The sequence below is a fragment of the Rissa tridactyla genome, chromosome 12, assembly GCF_028500815.1.
Source record: "Rissa tridactyla isolate bRisTri1 chromosome 12, bRisTri1.patW.cur.20221130, whole genome shotgun sequence".
Classification (NCBI taxonomy): domain Eukaryota; kingdom Metazoa; phylum Chordata; class Aves; order Charadriiformes; family Laridae; genus Rissa; species Rissa tridactyla.
In genome coordinates this window covers 8,504,346-8,524,797 of record NC_071477.1, presented here as the reverse complement: position 1 = coordinate 8,524,797, position 20,452 = coordinate 8,504,346, and the positions used below count along the sequence as shown (strand labels likewise).

The following is a 20,452-nucleotide window of genomic DNA, read 5'->3' as shown; positions in this document are numbered from 1 at the left end:
CTCTGTTAACCTTTAGTGTCAAGAGGACAAAAGTTTCACTTCCAGGTCAAAGGCCACAACATGGTAAAAATAAGAGCAAAGAATAAGAACTACAGTTCAAAATGAATCATTGCCAGCAAATGCTTCTCATTATAAGGAATCTCACTTGGTAATGGTAAATGTTTTATGAGACATATCCTTTACCAGTGTAATTCCACATGCTATTTTCCACACTCTAGTGATTAGGACACATAAGATCTTCAAATTTAATATTGCGGCTCATCAGCACCATCGCAACAGACTTTAACCAAATCAAACCCCAGCAAACCCCAGCTGAAGTGCATTTAGATTGACACACAGCACTAGTCACATACTGGACTAGTCACAGTCACCAAAACGTTCTTGACAAATATTGAATACTTTGGCAAATAATTAACCAGTAGTCAAGTTTTCTCTGGAGATTGAGTACGAAATGAGGGCAAATAGATCTGAAGTATGGGGTTTTTTGTTTTGGTTGTGCCTTTTTTTTTTTTTTTTTTTTTTTTTAAAAAGTACAGTCCAGTCATTTAAGGGTCTGAACACCAAGAGAAGAACCAAATGCTAAGAAGGCTGTGAAAGCCAAGGAGGGAAAAAGAGAGATAGCTAGAGGAGTTACAAGTTACCTAAGACACATGCCAGTGAAAAAGATAATGACTCAAAATACCAGGTATTTACCAACTATCTTATGCTTAGTTAAAAACACACTGTAGTCTGCCCAGGGAAAAGCTATGCCACCAAACAGATCACTGAGGTCAAGGAAACCTGCTGTGCATCTTTGCCACCATGAACAAAATCCAAAAATAAAAATCCTATTTACAGTACATAGTGCCTTCTTCCAGACAAGAATGCTGGCTTCATGTTTCACTTTGTGGGGAGTACAGAAAGAGCACTTCAGTCTAAAAATCTCTCGAGCAAAGCAAAACCAATGTGACATGAGCAAACCCAGTTCACTGCATTGGGTGTGCATGCCCAAAGAAAGGCACAGGCACTTCAAAAAACGACTTCTGCAGTTTCTGTAGGACTGAAGCAATTGCACAACTATCGAGAAATGAAAATACTTGACATACGACACAGCAGTAGTAGTAACCCATCACTATCATCTGCAGATTGCATCTGTGGAATCACATTTTGCAAAAGAAAAAAAAAAAATCTAATTGTCACTAAGTCACAAAGTAGTTATTTCTAGCTGTAGTTGAGAGAATGGTTATTAACAGAAAGTGAGAAATAATGCTTTCATGATTACATAATTGGTGACAATTCTTAAATCTTGTCTAAGTACCACTCAGAGAGGTGGCTGGAACATCAGCCACTGACAGCTTGCTTATTTTTTTTTAAAGGTAGTAATATTCTTAAGTAAAACCTCATCCTTTACCTTACAAAGAAAGTGCATGTATTTATATGAAATTTCAATTCATTAGCATGTTACAATGGAGAAGATGCTTAGGAATACAGTATGCTGACCCAGACGAGTCACAGGGCATTACCTGGTTATTATACAAAACTGAAATAAAAGTCTAAGAACAGAGATGAAGAAGGCTTTTGAGATGCTGGCTCATCCCATGATACTGAAAGAGGAATGCAAGGGAGAGGCTTCCCAAAACAGGATTTTCCTGTTCTATACTTTATATACTGACTTTGTTGCCTTCTTTAGGTATAGATAGTTCTCAGTGCAGACATCAGTTATGCACCATCTAAGATCCCCAGTGCATTACCGAAAGAATCCCACTTTTACCATTTTCTTTTTCTTTTTTTTTTTTAACCATCAGGCCTAAAGCAGCAATAGTGGTACTGCTTACTGAGTACTAATGGTACCTCTTCCTTTTTTATTGCCCCAGTACACAGCATTTCAAACAGCAATTTAATCCATTAAATATTACCCAGAGCCAACTTTTCATCAAAGCAAACGCTGTGGTTGCTGCAAACAGCGACTATCTAAATAAAAGTATGCTATTTTACAGCCAGACCTCAGCAGCGAGACACAGGCACATATACGCACTTAAATTTACAGATCCGTGCATGTGCTGTGGCGGTTAGAGTTGAAAGATTGGTGGATGTGAAACAATGTACAAATGTAATAAGCAATCATGATAATATTTATGTATTAAGCATCCAACAACCTTCAGAGTCTTCCAAAAAGCTAATAGGTAGATTCATGCCATACTAATTCACCTAGTGACCCAGAAAACTGTTTTGTGAACAAAAAGTTAAGTAATGCAATTTAATTCTACCTGCGTGTATATACTGAATATGTGGCTCTGCACTTCATCCATGGAGTCCAGGCCGTAAGCTACCGTTCCCAGGTGAAGTCGCTTGAAGACCATCTCGTTCTGCGTAAGAGTTCCTGTAACGGAAGCAGCACCAGACATGGAGTGGGGACCAAAACATCTGTTCCCCAACAAATGTTCTTGTCCTTGCTGTATCCCAAATCCAAGTGAAACTAGGCCACAAGCTGAATAAGTCACTGCACCAGGCTCAGGCCAGCAAAAAAGACAGTATTAACAAGCCTGAGGGCCGATTCTCCCAGGAAGCAGTGGTGCACATTACCATGCCAGTAAATAAGAATGAGATTATTCACCCCAAAGCCAGTGATAGCAAGAGCTGCAGGCATAATTCTGGTCCTGTTGGAACCAAAGACAACTTTAGGAAACAACTTCAATGGGACCAGGATTCGACGTTAGACCAAGCTTTTCATTGCAGCTTATGTCTTCTGAATTCAAGCTCAACTTCAAAATTGTAAGAACAGCAGCAGACAGACTGATGGTACATTTCTACCTACATGTACCTACATCTTCATCTGGCTTTGAAAACTAACTCGAAAAAGTTGCTTTTAATTTTATTTTTACCCTCAGCTTTTGGTTTAAAAGCACACTTGAAGTGTTTCTTTGAAGTAGCATAATATTCCTATTCCATCTTACTTATAGTGTGTTCAGAACCAAAGAAAAAAAGCGTCATTTTTGTTTTTCAAAAACTGATTAAATCATATTGTCAAAGGGACAGGAAATGCATATTTCTTGCAGTCCAAAGAAATCGTACATTATACTCTCTGGCTGGCCAAAAATGTAACAAAATCCAAACAACAACATACCATGACTCAAAACTGTATTTTCTACCTAAATACCTGTTTTGTCTGTAAGCAAATAGGATATCCTCCCCAGCTGCTCAGGAATAGTGCTGGACCGAACCACAGTCCCAGGGATTTTGGAATCTCTGCGGATCACCCAGCTGTAGACAATTTTCCCCATGTCCAGATTCACACGTAAACTATGCAGGAGGAAGGGGAAAAAAGAAAAAATAATGTATCTTCAGTTAAACTTTGGAAAAAATCATTGTGAACTACCACAATGCAATGAAAGGACATGTCTCCCACCCTGAACTTGAGCTGCCAAAAAGGGTGTTTTGGGAGAAGTACGTTCAAAGTCAGTGTTCAGGTGGCAAACGGGGAGAACATGCATGGCTGCAGTGGTACTGTAATTCAAAGATAAACGATAAAATTACGTTGAGAAGAACCGGTATAATCTGAAGGGAAGATGGACACAGACCAGTAAGGACAGCGTGACTGATACACGGACAGCTGGTTAAAAATGGAGCTGAAATGAATCCCAGATTTACACCAAAAGTAACAACGTACTTATTCATATAGTGCAACTAAATATTAAAGTTTCAGTCCCCTCTAAAAGGCAATTGGGTCCTATTACACTACACGCTGTACAAATATCTCTCCTTCTCCATTTTTTTGCTCTGCTTTTATTCAAAGTAACCAGGCAGCCCAAACACTGAGAGAAGGGGCCTTAAATGACTAATCCACAGTCATTAGAGCCAGTGAACGTGTGAATATGCTAAACAAATTCAGCAGAGACAACAAAGCAATTCTTATGTTTGAACAGCAATTTGATTTCTATTTCTAGATTTGCTTACTTGTCAAGTGAGGAACAGATAAGAGTTTATGCGCTTGTTCATACTAGAAGCATGGAGGAGAATGAAAAGGAAACAGTATTTTGCTGGGAAGAACTAGCAATTGCCTTACCTAATGGGAATGATGTTTGAGAACAGAAGGAGAAATCTTATGATCTGAAGATACCAACGGCCAGCAAAGTGCTGAAGGGCCACCATGACAAGCGAGACCACCACAAGAGCCCCAAACAGGATCTTGGTAAGACAGTTCACTTCCAAATCAAAGAGACCGATCTAAAGAAATAAAGACATTTCAAACACACAAGAGAAGATGTTAGCTCAATGTAATATTCACAAAGGGAATGAACTGCCACATGCAAAGAGCCATTCTCCACTAGTCAACTTCTCTTTTGAAACACTACAAAAGATCTTTAAGTTTACAAGCAATATTGTTGCCAGCTTATTAAATAAGACTTCCATCCTTTGGAAGCTAAGCAATGCATGAAGAGGTGTGAGAGGACTCATGCTGCCAAAAGCTGCAGATTGTACAAACACCCTTGCATCTTTTCTTAGCTTTGCTACCATAGAAGAATGCAGCAAAATAAACTTTCCTGTTCTAACTGGGACTATCTCATTATAGCCATACAAAATAATAGTTTTACCAATCCTAATAAAGTGAGAAGACATGTACAACAGGCTCGAAAAAATAAGGAGAAATAGGTTCTGCTATGGTAGCTATCTGAAATCATAGGCTGAAAGATATTAATCATTATTCCTATGAGGTTGTCCCTATAGTATGTACGCATAGCATTTGGAAGGTTTTTCTTTTTAAAGAAAAATAAATTTCTGACCCTTTTTATTTATTACAAGGCTGCTTCCTTACCATACCTTACTTCTTGGGTTTGAAGTATTCATCACACTCCGCAGTTCCCTCCCTGTGTAGAGGACAAGTCCCACAACGGTACCTAAACAAAACAGAGCATGCATCAGCTGAAGTAAAACAACCTCCGTTTGTTTTCTCTATAAAAATACTTGTTAAATCCAAAGGCTTGACAGTTGGAAAGGATTTTTAGCAGGTTAATTTCAGAAGCAATACCAACCAGAAATTAAAAACCCGGTTCCTGGAATACAAAACCTATGAAAACACAGACTTCAAACGGAAGACATCCTACAACAAGTCAGAAAGTCTTCAACGGCACTGCCCATACGGTTGGACCTGATGAAGCACCACAGTCTGCATCAACTGATGTGCATGGAAAGAGAAGTCATCTGCTTTGCTCTCTCAATGTTCCCTGACCTCCTTTTTGATGTCAGTTGTCTCTCCCCACTATAAATAAAAGTTGCTAAGGATGGAAGATTTCTTGGTTTTCCTCCCACCACCTTGAGTCCCACTTAGGTGTGGGTAAGTTCGCTTTACACTTGATCGCGGTCCTTCATTGTGCATCAAAATTAAATCAGTGCTCTGGGCTACAATTTTTTATTGGTGAAGGATGCCACAATCAGAGTAAAACCAATGAATTCCGACAGCTTTCAAAGACAGAATTACCTTATTTTAAAATCTACAATTTACTTTGAGTATTTGCCTAATTGCTATTCCCATCGAGATGCAAATCATACCAACTCCTACCTTACTGTAACAGATGGAGCTGCTGGGAGCCTATCAGTGTATTTTAATGCTCTGTCCCACAGCTGCTGAAGAGCTGAGAGCAAAGTGCTCCCTTTTCTTCTCACAGAAACATAATACAGTTTAGCACCATAAATTACTGGTTTTCTACAAATTTCCCTTAAAGACTTTGCAAAAAGCTATCTACCGTCAAGAGTTTAAAAGCTGCTATTGTCAAAGTATTATTTTTTTTCCAGAAAATTTTAGGAGTCTGTAAAAACTGAGAAAAACAACGCTGAAAAAAAGCACTACTGCAAATACATTGCTATTTTATACTCTGCTATTCCCCTACACCCATTAATGATCAAAGTTTTAAGAAAATGCAAGTGAATTATTTTTAAGAGTGATTCAAAAGAGGTGGTTTCTAAAAATATGCTGGGAAACATTCCTTTAAAAAAAAAAAAAAAAAAAAAAAAAACAAAAACCAAAACAATAACAAATCACTGGAGCCAGATGGCAGGTGGTGGTAAGATCATCACAATTCAAATCAGCAGATGGCACAGCTACTCCAAATCAACCGCAAACAGTCAGAGTCAGACCCATTCCTACTACAGCAGATGGAGAAAGCCACATAGCTCTGCTTCATCTTACAAGCAAAGGCTGCCCCAGTGAGATGGCATCACCACAACTTGACAGCTTTCACTTAGAGAAGAAGAAAAATAATATGCCTGTTTTTTTCATAACAGAAATAACCTACAACATGCTATTTATTATGGCCATAGGAGAAACAAAACTGGGTACTATACTGATCAAGTCAGTCAAAAAGAGGAGGAAAACCTGCCAGGACTAGAAAACAGCCTGAAGGCACACTGGTACATATAAAAAGTGTTTCTAGTTGTTTTATGGCCATTCAAAACAGACTCAACTGCATAAACCATTTGAAATGATGAAAATGTTTGCAAATGTTATTCCTATTAACTGAGCTCAAAGATGTCTATCTACAAATAACTTTGTTCATATTCAGAAAGGAGGGCTGGATTCAAACACTAAGTTCATTTGGGCAGAGAGAAGGTCATTGCGTGCCTTGATGCAACCAAGACCACCCGGGACTTCTAAACAGCACTGAAATAGCTTTGATACGAGAGGCAAGAAAGCCCCTCCGGGAAAGCATGCTGCGGAGAGAGGAGCCATACAGGACAGAATCACAAGGAAAATGGATTTCCATTTCTCCATCTATTTTGTTCGAAAGCAGAATGAGCAGAGACTCATGCATTAAGCAGCCTGATGGGTATTTGAAGCTGCCAGGCTGACTACCTGTGTCTACAGTCAGAGGGGAGGAAGGTAGGTTACCTACTGCATGGCAATTACTAATCTATAAACATAGTTAACTTGATTTAATTGTATTTGGACAACTATTTTTTTTTACGATCCCTTGGTCACAGCACTGTGACAACACTGTAATACATTTCAAAGAAGAGTCAGAGCAGGATTAGAAACATACAGGAATAAAATTTATTCACTGTTTTCTGCTTTTAAAAGAGCAAATAAAAATCTTTTCAGTGCTTCAGAAAAAAACTTTTGAAGTTCATGTTCCTTCCCATTATTATTAATTTCACGTACACCTAGGTACTGCACTGTGAAGTCTCTCCATTCAACAACTTTAATTCCAGAACAGAATTTCACTCTCCTCCAGCTGCCGCCCTGCAAACCTTGCAAGCATGCTGGACAGGACAGGAACAAGGCTTTTACTTTGACAAGCCTCTACAAGAGGGCATTGATTAATCTCAGGCCTTGGGAGCTTATCATATATATAAACGAAAATCTGCCAAAGAATTTATTTTTTTCCTTTTTGAAAGTATAGAAGAGAAACTCAATGGAAGCACTTACCTGGAAATCTTTCATCTTAGCTTCTGTTACCAGAATCTATTTGACACCATTTCTGTTACAGATTAGGATGTCAATGTGGAGAGCAATTAAGTGCTATTCTGGTCCTAGATGCTAAAGAAGTGCCCAAAGGCCACTCCAATTCTTTCTCATCTAGGAATGTCCAAGAGGCAATTAGATGTCAGCTCAGCTCCCCAGAGGTGTTAGGACAAGTGGGAAACCTCATTCCAACTGCTAATTTCTCCAACTGACAGAGATTATTATTCCATTACAAAAAGACCTTTAAAAATTGTTAACATATTCCCTTAAAAAAAAAAAAAAAATTACACATGCCTCCATCTTACCTGATGCAATCACTGTGCTGGCCCATAAAGTGTTTTCTATGCTTAAACTTTCGTTCACTGGAGGGTCACTGTCCTCCTACAACAGGATAAAACCAAACAAACTTGTCAGTAGCGTAAAAGGATGCCAGAGTTACATCGAGGTGTTGGGAGAGGCATGCTGGGAGTGTTGGCAGAGGGTTTCTTGATAAGATGGAGGATTTTCATAAAGCCAGGTGAATCTCCGGTTGGGTTAAAAACACAAGCACTTTGTTCCACTGGAGCAGAAAGGTTGGAAAAAAAAATTCTATTAAGATACTTCTGCTTGCTGAAGTCTCCCGGGAATCATAAATGAGAAAGGGATTTGTCAGCAGCTCTCCAGGGACTACAGGAAAGTGCTCCCCCACTTGGCTCATGCAGATTAATAGCATTTCTTCTGCTACTGTAAGATCTCACTGAGAACCTGTTTGGACTGCTCAGTTACGCCTGCAAAGTTGTCTGATACGCACCAGAGAACAGTTACAAGAAAGCGTGATTCCTCTTAGGCACCAAAAGATTAATTCTACACAATTGTACCTTTGCATGAGAAAGTAAATTAATGTCTGTGCAGGTTTTATACCAGAACTACCTCCTCAAGCCACTCAAACTCCTCTTCCATTCCAACGCTATTAAAACAGATTAAACCCTGACACAAAGATAAAAAGGGCAAACCCTACAATTTTGAACTAAAATACCAGCAGACAACTTCTAAAAACCTGTAACTGTCTCCTATTTGTTACAAAACCGTTTGTCCTCTGAAAGCTCACCAGGGGTATTAGATGAATCTCTCAAAATTTTTGTAATCCCACTGAGATTAAAAAAACCCAACCTTTTGCCCCAGGTAGGCAATGCGCCTTCCCAACAAGTCAAAAGATATAGAGAGAGATAGATATATATATATATATATATTTAATGGTGATATTTCACAGTGGCTCTGAGCTGCTGCCCTTTGAAATAGGGGGCAGATATAACTGAGTTCACATAGGTTGCATGCAATTGAAGGCAAAAAACCCAACTGACTCAGAATTAAGACTATTATTGCCTGATCTAGCTAAGATCCCATTTTCCTCACAATTAAAGGATTTTAATCCTACAGAATGCATGGTGATTCAGATTTCCTTCTGAACGGGCACCATGAATACGTAACTACCAATCTCTGTCTGAACGTTCAGATCTAATACCTTCAGAGTTAGGTCCTTAACCCCCAACAGCCTATGACATTGTCTTCAAGTCAAAGCTTCAATAGCCATATTTTTGTTTCAGATTTATTTCATGGATTTTGTGAAGGAAAAAAAAAGAAAAAAAAAGGAAGAGACAAGGAATGGCAAGACAGACTTCACTATTTCTCCTGAAAAACTCTGGCATCGTGGTAGCATTCAGCAGGCTTGCATAGCAAACACTACATATATGACTTCAAGTATATGTCAGCAAGACCCACCCTTGTGAAGGTCCCCACGAAGTTATGTATATCAATATTGGGTTCTTCTGCATATACATAGGATCGGATTTGCAGTAGGTCCTATAAAACAGACATGTTTTGGCAGACAGTTAGACAACCTGATTTTAATAATGTACAAATGTTTCTACCAAAATACTTTGAGCAAGAGTTACTTATCAAGTTAAGATAATGACTAAATTGTGTTACTTACTGGAGACCAACTGTCTAAGAGAAAATACAATTGGTGTACCAGCTTCACTGAAGAGTATTTCTTGAACTGATACCCGAGAGTCTCCTAGGAGTTACTTAAATGTTGGTGCCCCATAAAAGAAATTTCAGCCTGAATAATCAAGAAAGCCTAAGACACTTATTACTTGGTAGCAAAGAAGGTCTGGACTAGTCTTCCAAGGCAACCAAGGAACTAGGAAGAGTTCTGTGGTGACAAGAAGGTATGCCAGTTCTGCACAGTGTCTTCACTGCTGACTCCTACACTAGTCACTCCATGGAGAGAATGCTTTAGTTCAAAGCCTTTGTATAAAATAAGCTTCTTGCACTTTTTACAGATAGAACATCAATAAAGCAGGTACTCTTACCCCCCCTTCTTTTTCTTGTTTTCTTTTCTAAAAAAAAAAAAAACCAATACACAAACTACTTCAGCTAGAGGTTTTGGGAAACAGCATGTTTGATGGAGGTTATGAGGTTATATGCTTATTTCAGTAGAGCTTCCACGGTGACGCTCCTCCTTTCATGAAGGCGAGCAATGAAAACGTAACAGCCTCTGAAACCATTTCATGAAAATGAATGAATTGTGCCTCCTAACGTACTGCAGTGCAAGGAATGAGAGGGAGCATTTGAGAAGTACCACCACCAAGTGTACCTATCCTGCAACAAGACCTACCCTGCAGTAAGTTACTGCACTGGTCTCTGGAAAAATAAATGGAAAAATAAAATAGGAGCAGCCTACCATTAGCCACCTCTTACTTGCAAGGTCATTCTCTAGCTGCCAACCCCAGCGCCATTCTCTAGCTGCCAACCCCAGCGCCTGTCTGCACAGCTTTGTGGTGACAGCCATGCAGCACATAGCACCTAGCTTCACCTTCCCTGAAATCTTGCCTGGAGCTCAGAAGAGCTGGTTTAGCGATATATTCTTTGTTGCCAAAGCTAAACTGTAGCATGCACTGAGACCTGGGCAGAACAATGCTGCATTAATCTGTTTCTCAAAAGAGCCCATCAACTGAAGGACCTGAACATTTTTCAGGTAAGACAGATATGCGAGTTTACCAAGTACAGTATTTTGTACGAAGGCAGCTTACAGAAGCAGTTGGCAGCCTCTGAGTACAGGTAACAGGCAGCCGCAGTTTCCAGTCTGTCTCACCATCCAGCTGGTCAGTGCGAAGGAAGCAAGACCCTGTGGATTTTCAACACCAGTCAGTGCTCTTTGCAGATCTGTCTTAGGTACAACTATAACTCATGAAGCGGCTTCTTATCTAGGATACCCTTCTTTCTTTAAAAACAGTATCTAGTTTCAAGTAACATTTGTTAATAACTTAAGAATGATATTCTTGCATCACACTTTCATTTCCTTCCACCAGTCCCGAACACAGCGAGACCCTGCACATTGAGACATTTGAAATATTCTCATTCAGGACATTCTAATCCTTCTGATCAAACATTTCCTTATCCCACGTTTAACAAAACAAACCTGAACAGCAAGTAAAATGATTTACATCTAAACCACAAACTCTTATGCAACCAGATTCATTTACCCTGGATTCAACCATGTACGTTCTTTGATTGGCAAACAAAAACAGAGTATAACATCCTGAGAAGTGGCGGTCCATAAAAGCATTTGAATTCTCTGTCTCTAAAATTTTACTATTATCTATTTCTTTCACATTTCCAAAAGATAATTTTCTCTAAACAACCAGTGAAAGGTTAATGGCTATTTTGACAATTGGTTCCAGATGTTTACCATTCTTCTCCGACGTCCTCAGGAAGATCATGTCAGCAGGGACCCGCTGGTTCTGTTAGGAGAAGAAAGGCCATTATTGTGCATACACCCCTGCACGCGTGTGCAGCCGCCTTCCACAGCCCCACCATGACAAGCAAAGGGGATATGGGGGTAGAAAGAGGATTTCTTTGTCAAACTGAAGCTTGATATTCATTTTGCTTTGAATCCTGAACTTACTTCCCTGCAGAATTCCAAGTGCAGAATAATAACTGGTGCCAGCCCCCACTGATCAGACCCACCAGCTAGGTTTACAAAAGGGCCAGTGAGTAATTCTAGAAGTATGAAGAAATTTTAAACTACTGCTGGTTTCCTTTCAAGAAGTCCCATGCTAGAAGAAAGCCTGTATCTGGAATCTACAGCTGCCATTTTTCTCTTTTTTGTACTGAATATTTTCATACTAATGGTTTTAGAGGTCATAGCTGCTTGCACAGTGTGTGTAAAAAAAATAAATTAGTGGATTAAAAAAAAGCACACACAAACTTGTATAAAGGGGGAAATACACCTATACATTCCAGTCCCTACAAATGGACCACTATGTCTCCTGATATTCGTGTTATTTACACCCAAAGCAACAACTGGATGTTGCATTTGTACCAGGCATTTAACCTGTGTCCAACAGCCAGAGACAGGACAAGGGAGGCTTTTTATCTTGTTACAGTATAAGTGAAAAAATTAGTTAGAGGCACATATCTACAGATTTCATCTCATTTGTAAAGATGATGATGCTATTTTGGTGGGGCGATGGAGGGGAAACCCTGAAAAGTTATTAAATATTGTAACTAGTGTTCAACACTTGACATTCTAAGCCTATTCTAAAACAAATATGACTTCAAAATACCTAATTTTCTATGGTCTTGCAAAAAAAAAAAAAAAAAAAGAAGTACTTTACACAGAAAAGATACACATAAAGGCTAACCTTTTCAACAATGATGAGGTCGCCTACTTGTATATTAGAGCTCTTCACCTTCACAGTCCCTGCAAAGGAAAGATATCAGTGCCTTAGAGCAGCAGCAGGACACAGTTTGCGGGTGCTGTGTGATGCTCCTTACCTCCCTTCCTTCCTTTCTCACTATTCAGGAGAAAATGGGTAACGTTTCTATCACAAGAATTAGGGAACACTGCCCTGTAAAGACTTGCTGAGCCCACTGGTCCCACTGCATAAGGCAGTGGGTCTCAATCTGCGAAAAGGGCTGAACATCTCTCGTCTAACAGCTCCAGTCCTGCACACGGAAACCCCTGGTCACTCTCTAGTGACAACTCTGAAACAAGCCCTTAAACTTTTTTTTTGTACTGCTTAACCCAGCGTCAGGCAGACAACAGAGCAAGAATAGGAAAATTACAACAGGGAACCATCAACTCCCAACTCCTTTTCCTTAGGTCGTTGAAAATTTAAAGCTCAGCTCCCAATCCAAGAGCTGGAAACCATAAGTACAATGGGCCCATCTTAAAAACCAGGCTCATTTCCTTCCACGCTGCAGCTCTTGTATCTGGCTCAGCTCTACCACCTCTCCTTTGCCTCAGCCTGAACAAGCCCTGCAGAGTACAAGTCCTACAGAAAACGCGTAAATATTTATTTCTTTGCAGCTGTCAAACATTTCCCAGTTGCTTTAAAACACGGGATTAATTTAACAATTGGCTAGTAATTTCAAATCATTAGCCAGCTCTAGATTTGGCTTCTCAGACTAAGTAGTGATTTATAATCAGTTAATTTGAACCCTGCCTCTATGTGTCTGTCTGTTATATTTCAACAAAAGCCTCTTTAATCTGCTGTGATTTGAGTGGAAGTGGGGGAGGCACGTGGAGCTCACCCCGGCACGGACAACACTCCTACTGTACCTCGAAATTCATGGGCTAACTGGCCAGATAGCAGCTCAGGGGGAAAGGAGAAGGGGGAAGGGAGGGGGAATAGAAATTAGCACAAAGCACAAAGGTCACCAGGATTTTACTACTGGCAGTCCCTTCATTAGCATCCTTCTCAGGATATGCTTCAGTGTTTCTGCTCCAAATTAACAATGAAAGCCATTCTGGGCTCCCGGCAGCCTGCTGCTTTGGTGACACACTGTGTGCTTAACAACATGCTTCATCACCGCTGCTAATAAATGCAGACTTCCTTACATGCTGTAATTATGCCTACAAATTATAAGCAGTCCTGGCCCATTTCACAAATATCTCATAGGTCTTTCACAGATTCTGGGTTTTGCCTTGCGAGAATTTAGTTTTTAAAAAAAAAAAAAAAAAAAAAAAAAAAAAAAGGGGTAAACAAAATGAATGCTGGGCTAAAGACATCTCGCCAGGGCAGGAAGCATACCGGGGATTAAGAGTCCATTACGCAGAGGCTTGAAAAGAAAAGCCGCACTCCAAGAGGATCCAAAAAAGCATCCCTGGCAGTCTTCTGTATGGGCTATACAAAGTTAGGTACTATGACACTAAAAGGGTCTGACAGATAACATCTCTTCCTCCCCTTTTAATACGGTTATTCACAAAACAACAAAAAGTGCTTTTGAATATTCTCCTGTGCAAAGGAGGAAAAAAAAAAAAAAAACCCTGTGTGTTCTCCCCACATAGGCATAGCAATTCCTAAACCACTGTGCAAAAAAATCTCTTGGAAGGAGAGCTGGATTTGTTTAACCATATTTTATGTGTTTCTCTTAAAGATCCCAAGGATTTATTTGGTGACTATTAGTATAGGAAACACTACCTGCAGGATTCAAGAATGGAAACTTAATTTTGTAGTGCTTTCCTTAATGATGCAAATTCACACGGGAAAAGAAAAATTAACACCTGGACAAAGCTACAATGTGAGGATTTCCCACCAGTACGCACATAAAAGGCATTTTAGATCATTATTCTGAAAACAGTATCATCTGCTTTAAAGTTTTTCCAATGCAAGAAAAATCAAAGCAGCTGGAGCAGATTTGTCTTGTTCAATAACCCTCCCAACCTCAGCTGTTTTAAGGTAAAAGAGAGGGCCTTCCTAACTAATACACATTTTTATAACTTCTGTATAAATGAGATGCCCTTTTTACGTAGCAAAGCTAATTCTGCTTTTGCAGCCACACTCCTGGCCTCTCACGGATGACATCTCTGCAGTATGTACCATATGTCCTGCTAAGAAGGCACAGGACCAGATGTTTCCTTTGACTCAGGACTCCCATAAAGCAACTTACTTGAATTAGTTTTATTTTGATCTTGGGAATTCCGTAATTCCTTTTTCTTTCTGTGGGGAAACTACCTCCTAAACATTAGATGTTTTCTCACACACATTTAAGAAACTAGCTAATAACACAACTGCTTCATTTCCCAATATTGCTCTGCTATTAAAGTATTTTTGTAATAATAAATTACTGCTTTTATAAATGCATCTAGAAGTGCTTCCTCTATGTACACATAGCTTTATTTAGCATTTACAATGCTTCCAGTTTATATTTGCAAAAGTTAATCAGAATACAAATCAGTGATTAGCACAATTTTAAAAAGCAACTAGTCTTGATCTCTTATTTTTTTAGAAAATAATCAATTCTTACTATTTGATTGATATTTGTTTCATTCTTTTCTGTATCCTGATTTATATGGTTTTTTTAAAGACAAAAACCTGAACACAATAAAATGGAAACAGTTTTTTCCAACTTCAGCTATGACCTTCAGAATTATCACCAAACCTGTACCGTGATGGATATACCATAAAGCAGATAATTTAAAGTATTAAACGTATTAGCGAGAAGAGATGCCTTTTTCTACCATGTGAGCACTTAAGTCAAGCTTTCACAACAATCTATCTGCAGAGCTTCACTAAGGTACAGATCAAAACACTTAATTTGGCATTAAAGATGAAGCCGGAGGTTTGTTAAAACAACCAAACGCATCTGAAAAAAAAGGCTTGTTTGGATGTGCTGCACCAAACTTTTGGCTTTTGCAGCTTTATGCTGTACAAACTGTGGAGCAGGACTCAGAGGGTTTGGGAAAATATTGTTTTTATATGGCTGGTAAATGCCAATGATCTGTATCTTAAGTAGCACCCCACAGTAGGAGGTCTCTTCCCATTTCTTTCTGCGGAGTTTCTCTCTATTATGCAGCGTTACCCAGGGAGGGGGGCTGTGAGAGAAGAAAAACAAACCAAGAATTTGCAAGCACAGTTCTAGCTTTCTATCACGCAGAAAGTCAGCACACAGACTTCTGAACACAAGGCAGCTTGTAGGTTTATGAATAGGGGATTGAAATTTGATTATTTTTTATTACAATCCAAACAACTGTCCTTTAAATGGAGCGCTTTCTATTAAGAAAAAAAATGCTTTCCAGAAGTCTGCTGGTTTCATCATTTTGGAACATAAACGGATCACATCGGTAGAAAGAGAAAAGAAGAGGTTTTTTTGATGTTATATAAAATAAAGGAAGACAGAAATACACTACTTTCTACTCTCCCTCACACTGCCCTCCAAAAAGATTAGTCCCTGGAATTGAGCAACCATATTCAAAACAAAATGCGATCCAAAGAGGATTCTCCTTTTTTCTCTACAATGCAAGCAGCTTGATGAATCTTAAAAAGCTTAACAAGACGAGTGCATGAAAAAAAGTTTCAGGTACAGGAGCAAAGCTGCAAATCCCAGATTTCCCCCCAGGGGTAGGGGACCAGGCTGGCGGGTGTGCTGGAGCTGCAGAGCTCTGGCTGGCGGCAGGAGCTGTGCCTGATGGCTCTGCACAGGGCGCGAGGAACCGCACACGAAGACGACATGAGGATCCTGACTCAGGAAAGCACCGAAATCTGCGCTTACTCCCGTCCCTGTTCAGAACTGCATATGCTTAAGGCTCCCTGACTTCATTCAGACCTGAGAATGTATTTGCATCCGTGCGGTTGTGGTGGGGAGGCCAAGGTTGGAGACAGGAAAAACTATTCTCCAGCCACCTTAACAGCAGCTTAGTGCTTTAAATACTCAGGGGAAATAAAAATAGCTTGGAGAAAGTGCTCCATTTGATCCATTATAGCCAACGTTCACGAACAGCAGTGCTCAGTGTCGAGCTTCACCCAACCGCCCCCCCAAAACCACTAGCTATAGAGGTGAAACTATTGTGACGTTTAAAAAAATTATATAGCAACATCTCAGAGGGCTTTTGTGCATCGGTACCCTTCTGCACTGCCCCTTTACAGTGCAGGGCTGTGCCGATATCCTGAAGCATGAACCTTGCTACTGAACACAAGAAAAAAAAAAAAAGAAACAGGACTGTTTGTCCAAGGCAAGTTCTACCTGGAGTGTTGTCAGCTACACTAAAAATTAACAGTTAAGATCAGCTGTTCTCAGCTTATTTTGATATTTGCTGCTTCTACTTATGACGGGCTTCCTTGAAAGCTTGCCTACTTTTTCTAGCTGTACCAATAGATATAATAAAACAAACCCAACACTCTTCCATCCCACAGTCATGGTGGCCTCACAAGGGACTTCCCTGCTCCTAGGTGATTCTCAGGGGTGCTAAGGTTTTAATCAGTGAAAAAGTGGATGTTCAGGTGCCCTGAAAAGCTCAACTACTGAGAGACACCAGATTCAGTGAGAGACTGAAAATGACTTTTCTCCCCAAACCACAAGTCAAATCATATGTAATTTTCCTGTGTTTTTCCTACTCTAGCATACTGCTAGAGAGTCTCTCTCCTGTTTCCGCACCAAATTCATGTTAAAAAAAGTGGCTCAAGATTTTCAGCTAGTGCCCAGCTGCCAATCCTCCTTGGTTTCTTTCACAAAATTAGAAAAGTTAAAGGACTGGGGGCAGGGAAATCATTCATGGGAAACGTAATAGCAATATGAAAAGAACTAAAGCAGAGGTCAGGCCCCTTATAGATCATTGAATAGAATCCAGAAGGCAACTCTTTTATATCTTTAAATAGATGTAGTACACCCCTCTTGGATGAGGCTTTTGTTGGTTGCCAAGCATTTTAAGTGTTGTAGTAAGAACACGTTATTAAAAGGGGATTTAATATTCAGAAACTCAAACTCCCTAGTTCGGAGTTGCCTCATAATTCCCGTCATGTAAAATATATACAGCTTTAAGCTATTACGTTTAAAAAGCAGCCTTGTTCTTAAAAGTGCAAGTGTTGAAAGCAACATATTTTTACTACACCTAGTTCACTGCATCATAATTCAGGGGTATAACCTTTTATAACAAAGAAAATTGGATATGAAAAAAAAGAAGTTGCTTAAATTCAGTTCATTCCTTTTTTAAAAACAAAACCCTGGCCTCACCATCATTGTCATGGAATTAGGAGTAACTCCATAGTGAGGCAGCATTCTAGTTTTCAAATGAGAATTTAAATGTCTTTGTTAGGTATGGCACAGCTGTAAACAATGGCCAGAGCCAGGGATCAGACACAGCTGAGCTGCAGCCTGGGCTCACTTACAAACGAGGTCTCCCAACTCCTCAACAGTTGGAGAAAGGGACTAAAGATGACGTACACAAAAAAAAATACAAGAGAAGATATTGCCAATATTGAGGAACTACATCAGCTGCTAACAGAAAAACACAAAAGATGGGTTAACAATCCCACAGTCTCTTTTAGCAAAGGACTTGCATGATGTAAGTCCCTGTCTGGTAGAACTCAAAAAAAAAAAAATGAAACTAGATTGGTATTGAATGTTCAATAAGTGATGGAAAATGTCAGTATGTCAAGCAAACACCTTAAATTTAATATATGCACTCACAAGCTCCTTCAGTACAGAGTACTTGTACTTAAGTATGATTTGCGGGTCCCCAGTCCTAGACACTAGAACACAGCCTACCTCCACCCTCATTATTCGAGTCTACCTCTGCATAACCATCTTTTGACATTTTCACAGGTTTAATTCTTCTACTAAAGTGCTTCTGCAAATTATCTGACAATGTGGATCCGCCTCCCTTTTTTAAACACACATTTGTTGTTTCCATTAAAGAATCTGAATTGGTAGCTTATACGAATCCTTCTTACGTCTGTCTCTTACCAACAGGGTGAGCCAGCAAAAAACACACGCAGGGGGAGGACAAATGCACCATTACCAAAAGTGGAAGAAAACCAAACAAATCACCAAAAAACATATCACATCTACTATAGCTCCATTCTTGTTTTCTTCCTACTATGCTGTTTGCTGTATTTGCCTCTCCCTTCCTTTATCCATGCAACATTACGGAGAACTCTCACGTCACAGCTTTGCAGGAAGGAAAAGACATTTCCCTTTCAGAAACGTCCACCTCCACAACCTAGAGCAATTCAGGTCCAGTTTCATTTTCTTTGGTGACTTCTTTGGGGAAGAAGTTTTGCCCTACACTGGACTTAGGAACAAGCAGGGTTTAAAAATATCCCATCAGTTGCTTGGAAGTTCACCCCTGCCTCATGCTGGCTCCCAGCCCACCACACAGGCTCCCGCACATGAAAGTGCACTGACTGCCCGCTCCCCACACCTCGGGTCACTGAGATGATGCTCTGAAGTTATCTGAGGCAATTAACCTCCCCCGAATCCCCGCATTAGCTGTGCATCTCCCTGGGAAACCCTTAGCAAAGCCCAGCATCCACTGCAGCCTGGCAAGGAGCCATCCCTGAGAAGCCACCCGGCCCCCTGAGGCCTCTGCAGCAGCAGGAGCAGCAGTGTGGCCACGAAGCCACGTGCCTGCGAGCCCATAACCCCCTCCCCATTCCTTGAACTCTGCTTCTCTGACTGTCAGCAGCGTTTGATTGAGTTGCAACCCCCGGCGCTGCGGCGGCCGTGCCAGGATGCAGCGGGCGCGCTGGAGCCGCCGAGCCGACCTCTCGCTGTGAGCTTGCTGTAGATCTGCGAGTTCACTTCCTTGTCGCGCATGTAACATCTGATCTCCTCCGCGGCTTCTCGGATGACGGTAACAGCGAGCACAAATCCCTAAAAGGAGCATGGAGAGGGGCAAAACAGAATGGATGAAAAGGTCAGGAAAAACCACATCTGCCTCTAATAAGAGCAATATTTATCAGTACCAATGCCAACAATCTGCATTTCCTTATTCTATCTTCTCTCACTAAATCATTATAGTGATATTATGTGCTGCTGTGCAGAACTCCCAGTAGCGAACTGACAACAGACTTGTCACTTAAAAAAATATGGTTGTTTCTCAGCTTTACGCCATCCTCCGCCAGTACCTCCCCAAGCAAATCTTTGTAAAGTTTATCTGAAGAGTGTAAACATATTTCAACCACCTTGGGAAAGTCTTGCTGTGAAACACTGCTAACACTACCAAACACACTAAAAATTTAAATTCTCACCTTTCTTTTAAACAAAAAAAAATGATGAAGAATGACCTAAGAACAACTAAGACTGAAGGAGGGCAGTTTATTTAATTATTAAAATACTGAGGTACACTTCACCAGCTCTCACAATGCTATAACAAAACTAAATAGTCCCTATTTCTAGTATATACATATGCACCTAAATGCATGATCTAAATTCATTGATATCTGTCAAAATGCAACGCAGTACATTTCTGCAGTATTTAAAAATGCAGACACATGAAGAGACCCAAGGATGGCCAATTACTTTTTTTAAAAATGCCTGTATTCAATCCTGTATTTACAAACACTGAAAGTAAGAAGCCATTAATATAGTATTTTCAGAGAAGCATTTCACCCCTCAGCGTTCAAGACCACAACCGTGGAAGATCTCTTTCCCATAACCAACAAATCAAGAAAAGAATGAACATTTCTCTTCTATTTACAAGTGGCATTTGTGAATTTAGCTAGAAATTCCTATCTGCTTTCCAAAGTAAAATAAAAAAGCATCAGTTATTTTCAACTGTTCAAATTTTCAGCTGTTTGAATGAGTCTTCAAATAATCACTCCAAAATATTCCCACATGTGCCAGCTCACTGTGTCATCTCATATGTCATTCCATCCCCAACACTCATCTTAGCAGCCAGTAATGAACAAAGACCTTTCTTATCCTGCTTTCTGGCAACTCATACGCCAAATTCTAATTGCTCACCTGGCACAGACAAGTCACAACCGCCTATACAAAACCCAGAAAGAGAGATCCTCTGGGTGCATGTATACTTTATTTATAGGACAGGATCTTATGAAACTAGCATTAGATTCATACGGCAAATGCAATACAGCACACACTCGAGAGAGAATTCGGTGAGATCCAGGCTTCAATACAAACATAATTTTAGCAGCAACGTCCCAAAGCTGCCCCCTTCGCTTCTTTCTGGCTTTTACTAGGGATCTCACTGTACTGAAAGTCTAAAAGGCAGGAAAAATTTCCTTTGCCCCT

General features: G+C 40.0%; 1 protein-coding gene across 2 annotated transcripts in view; it reads right to left on the bottom strand.

Moving 5' to 3' along the window:
* The window catches only part of ATP9A (ATPase phospholipid transporting 9A (putative)), a 63,510-nt gene that overhangs the window by 30,155 nt on the left and 12,903 nt on the right, over window positions 1-20,452 (bottom strand). For both annotated transcript variants that reach the window (XM_054218210.1, XM_054218209.1), the window contains exons 4-13: window positions 18,964-19,072; window positions 12,121-12,179; window positions 11,166-11,217; window positions 10,507-10,601; window positions 9,194-9,274; window positions 7,741-7,816; window positions 4,798-4,874; window positions 4,043-4,203; window positions 3,137-3,279; window positions 2,247-2,359 (exon numbers count right to left, since the gene is read on the bottom strand). In XM_054218210.1, coding sequence (XP_054074185.1) covers window positions 2,247-2,359; window positions 3,137-3,279; window positions 4,043-4,203; window positions 4,798-4,874; window positions 7,741-7,816; window positions 9,194-9,274; window positions 10,507-10,601; window positions 11,166-11,217; window positions 12,121-12,179; window positions 18,964-19,072 — 966 coding nt within the window. The remainder of the gene's footprint in view (window positions 1-2,246; window positions 2,360-3,136; window positions 3,280-4,042; window positions 4,204-4,797; window positions 4,875-7,740; window positions 7,817-9,193; window positions 9,275-10,506; window positions 10,602-11,165; window positions 11,218-12,120; window positions 12,180-18,963; window positions 19,073-20,452) is intronic.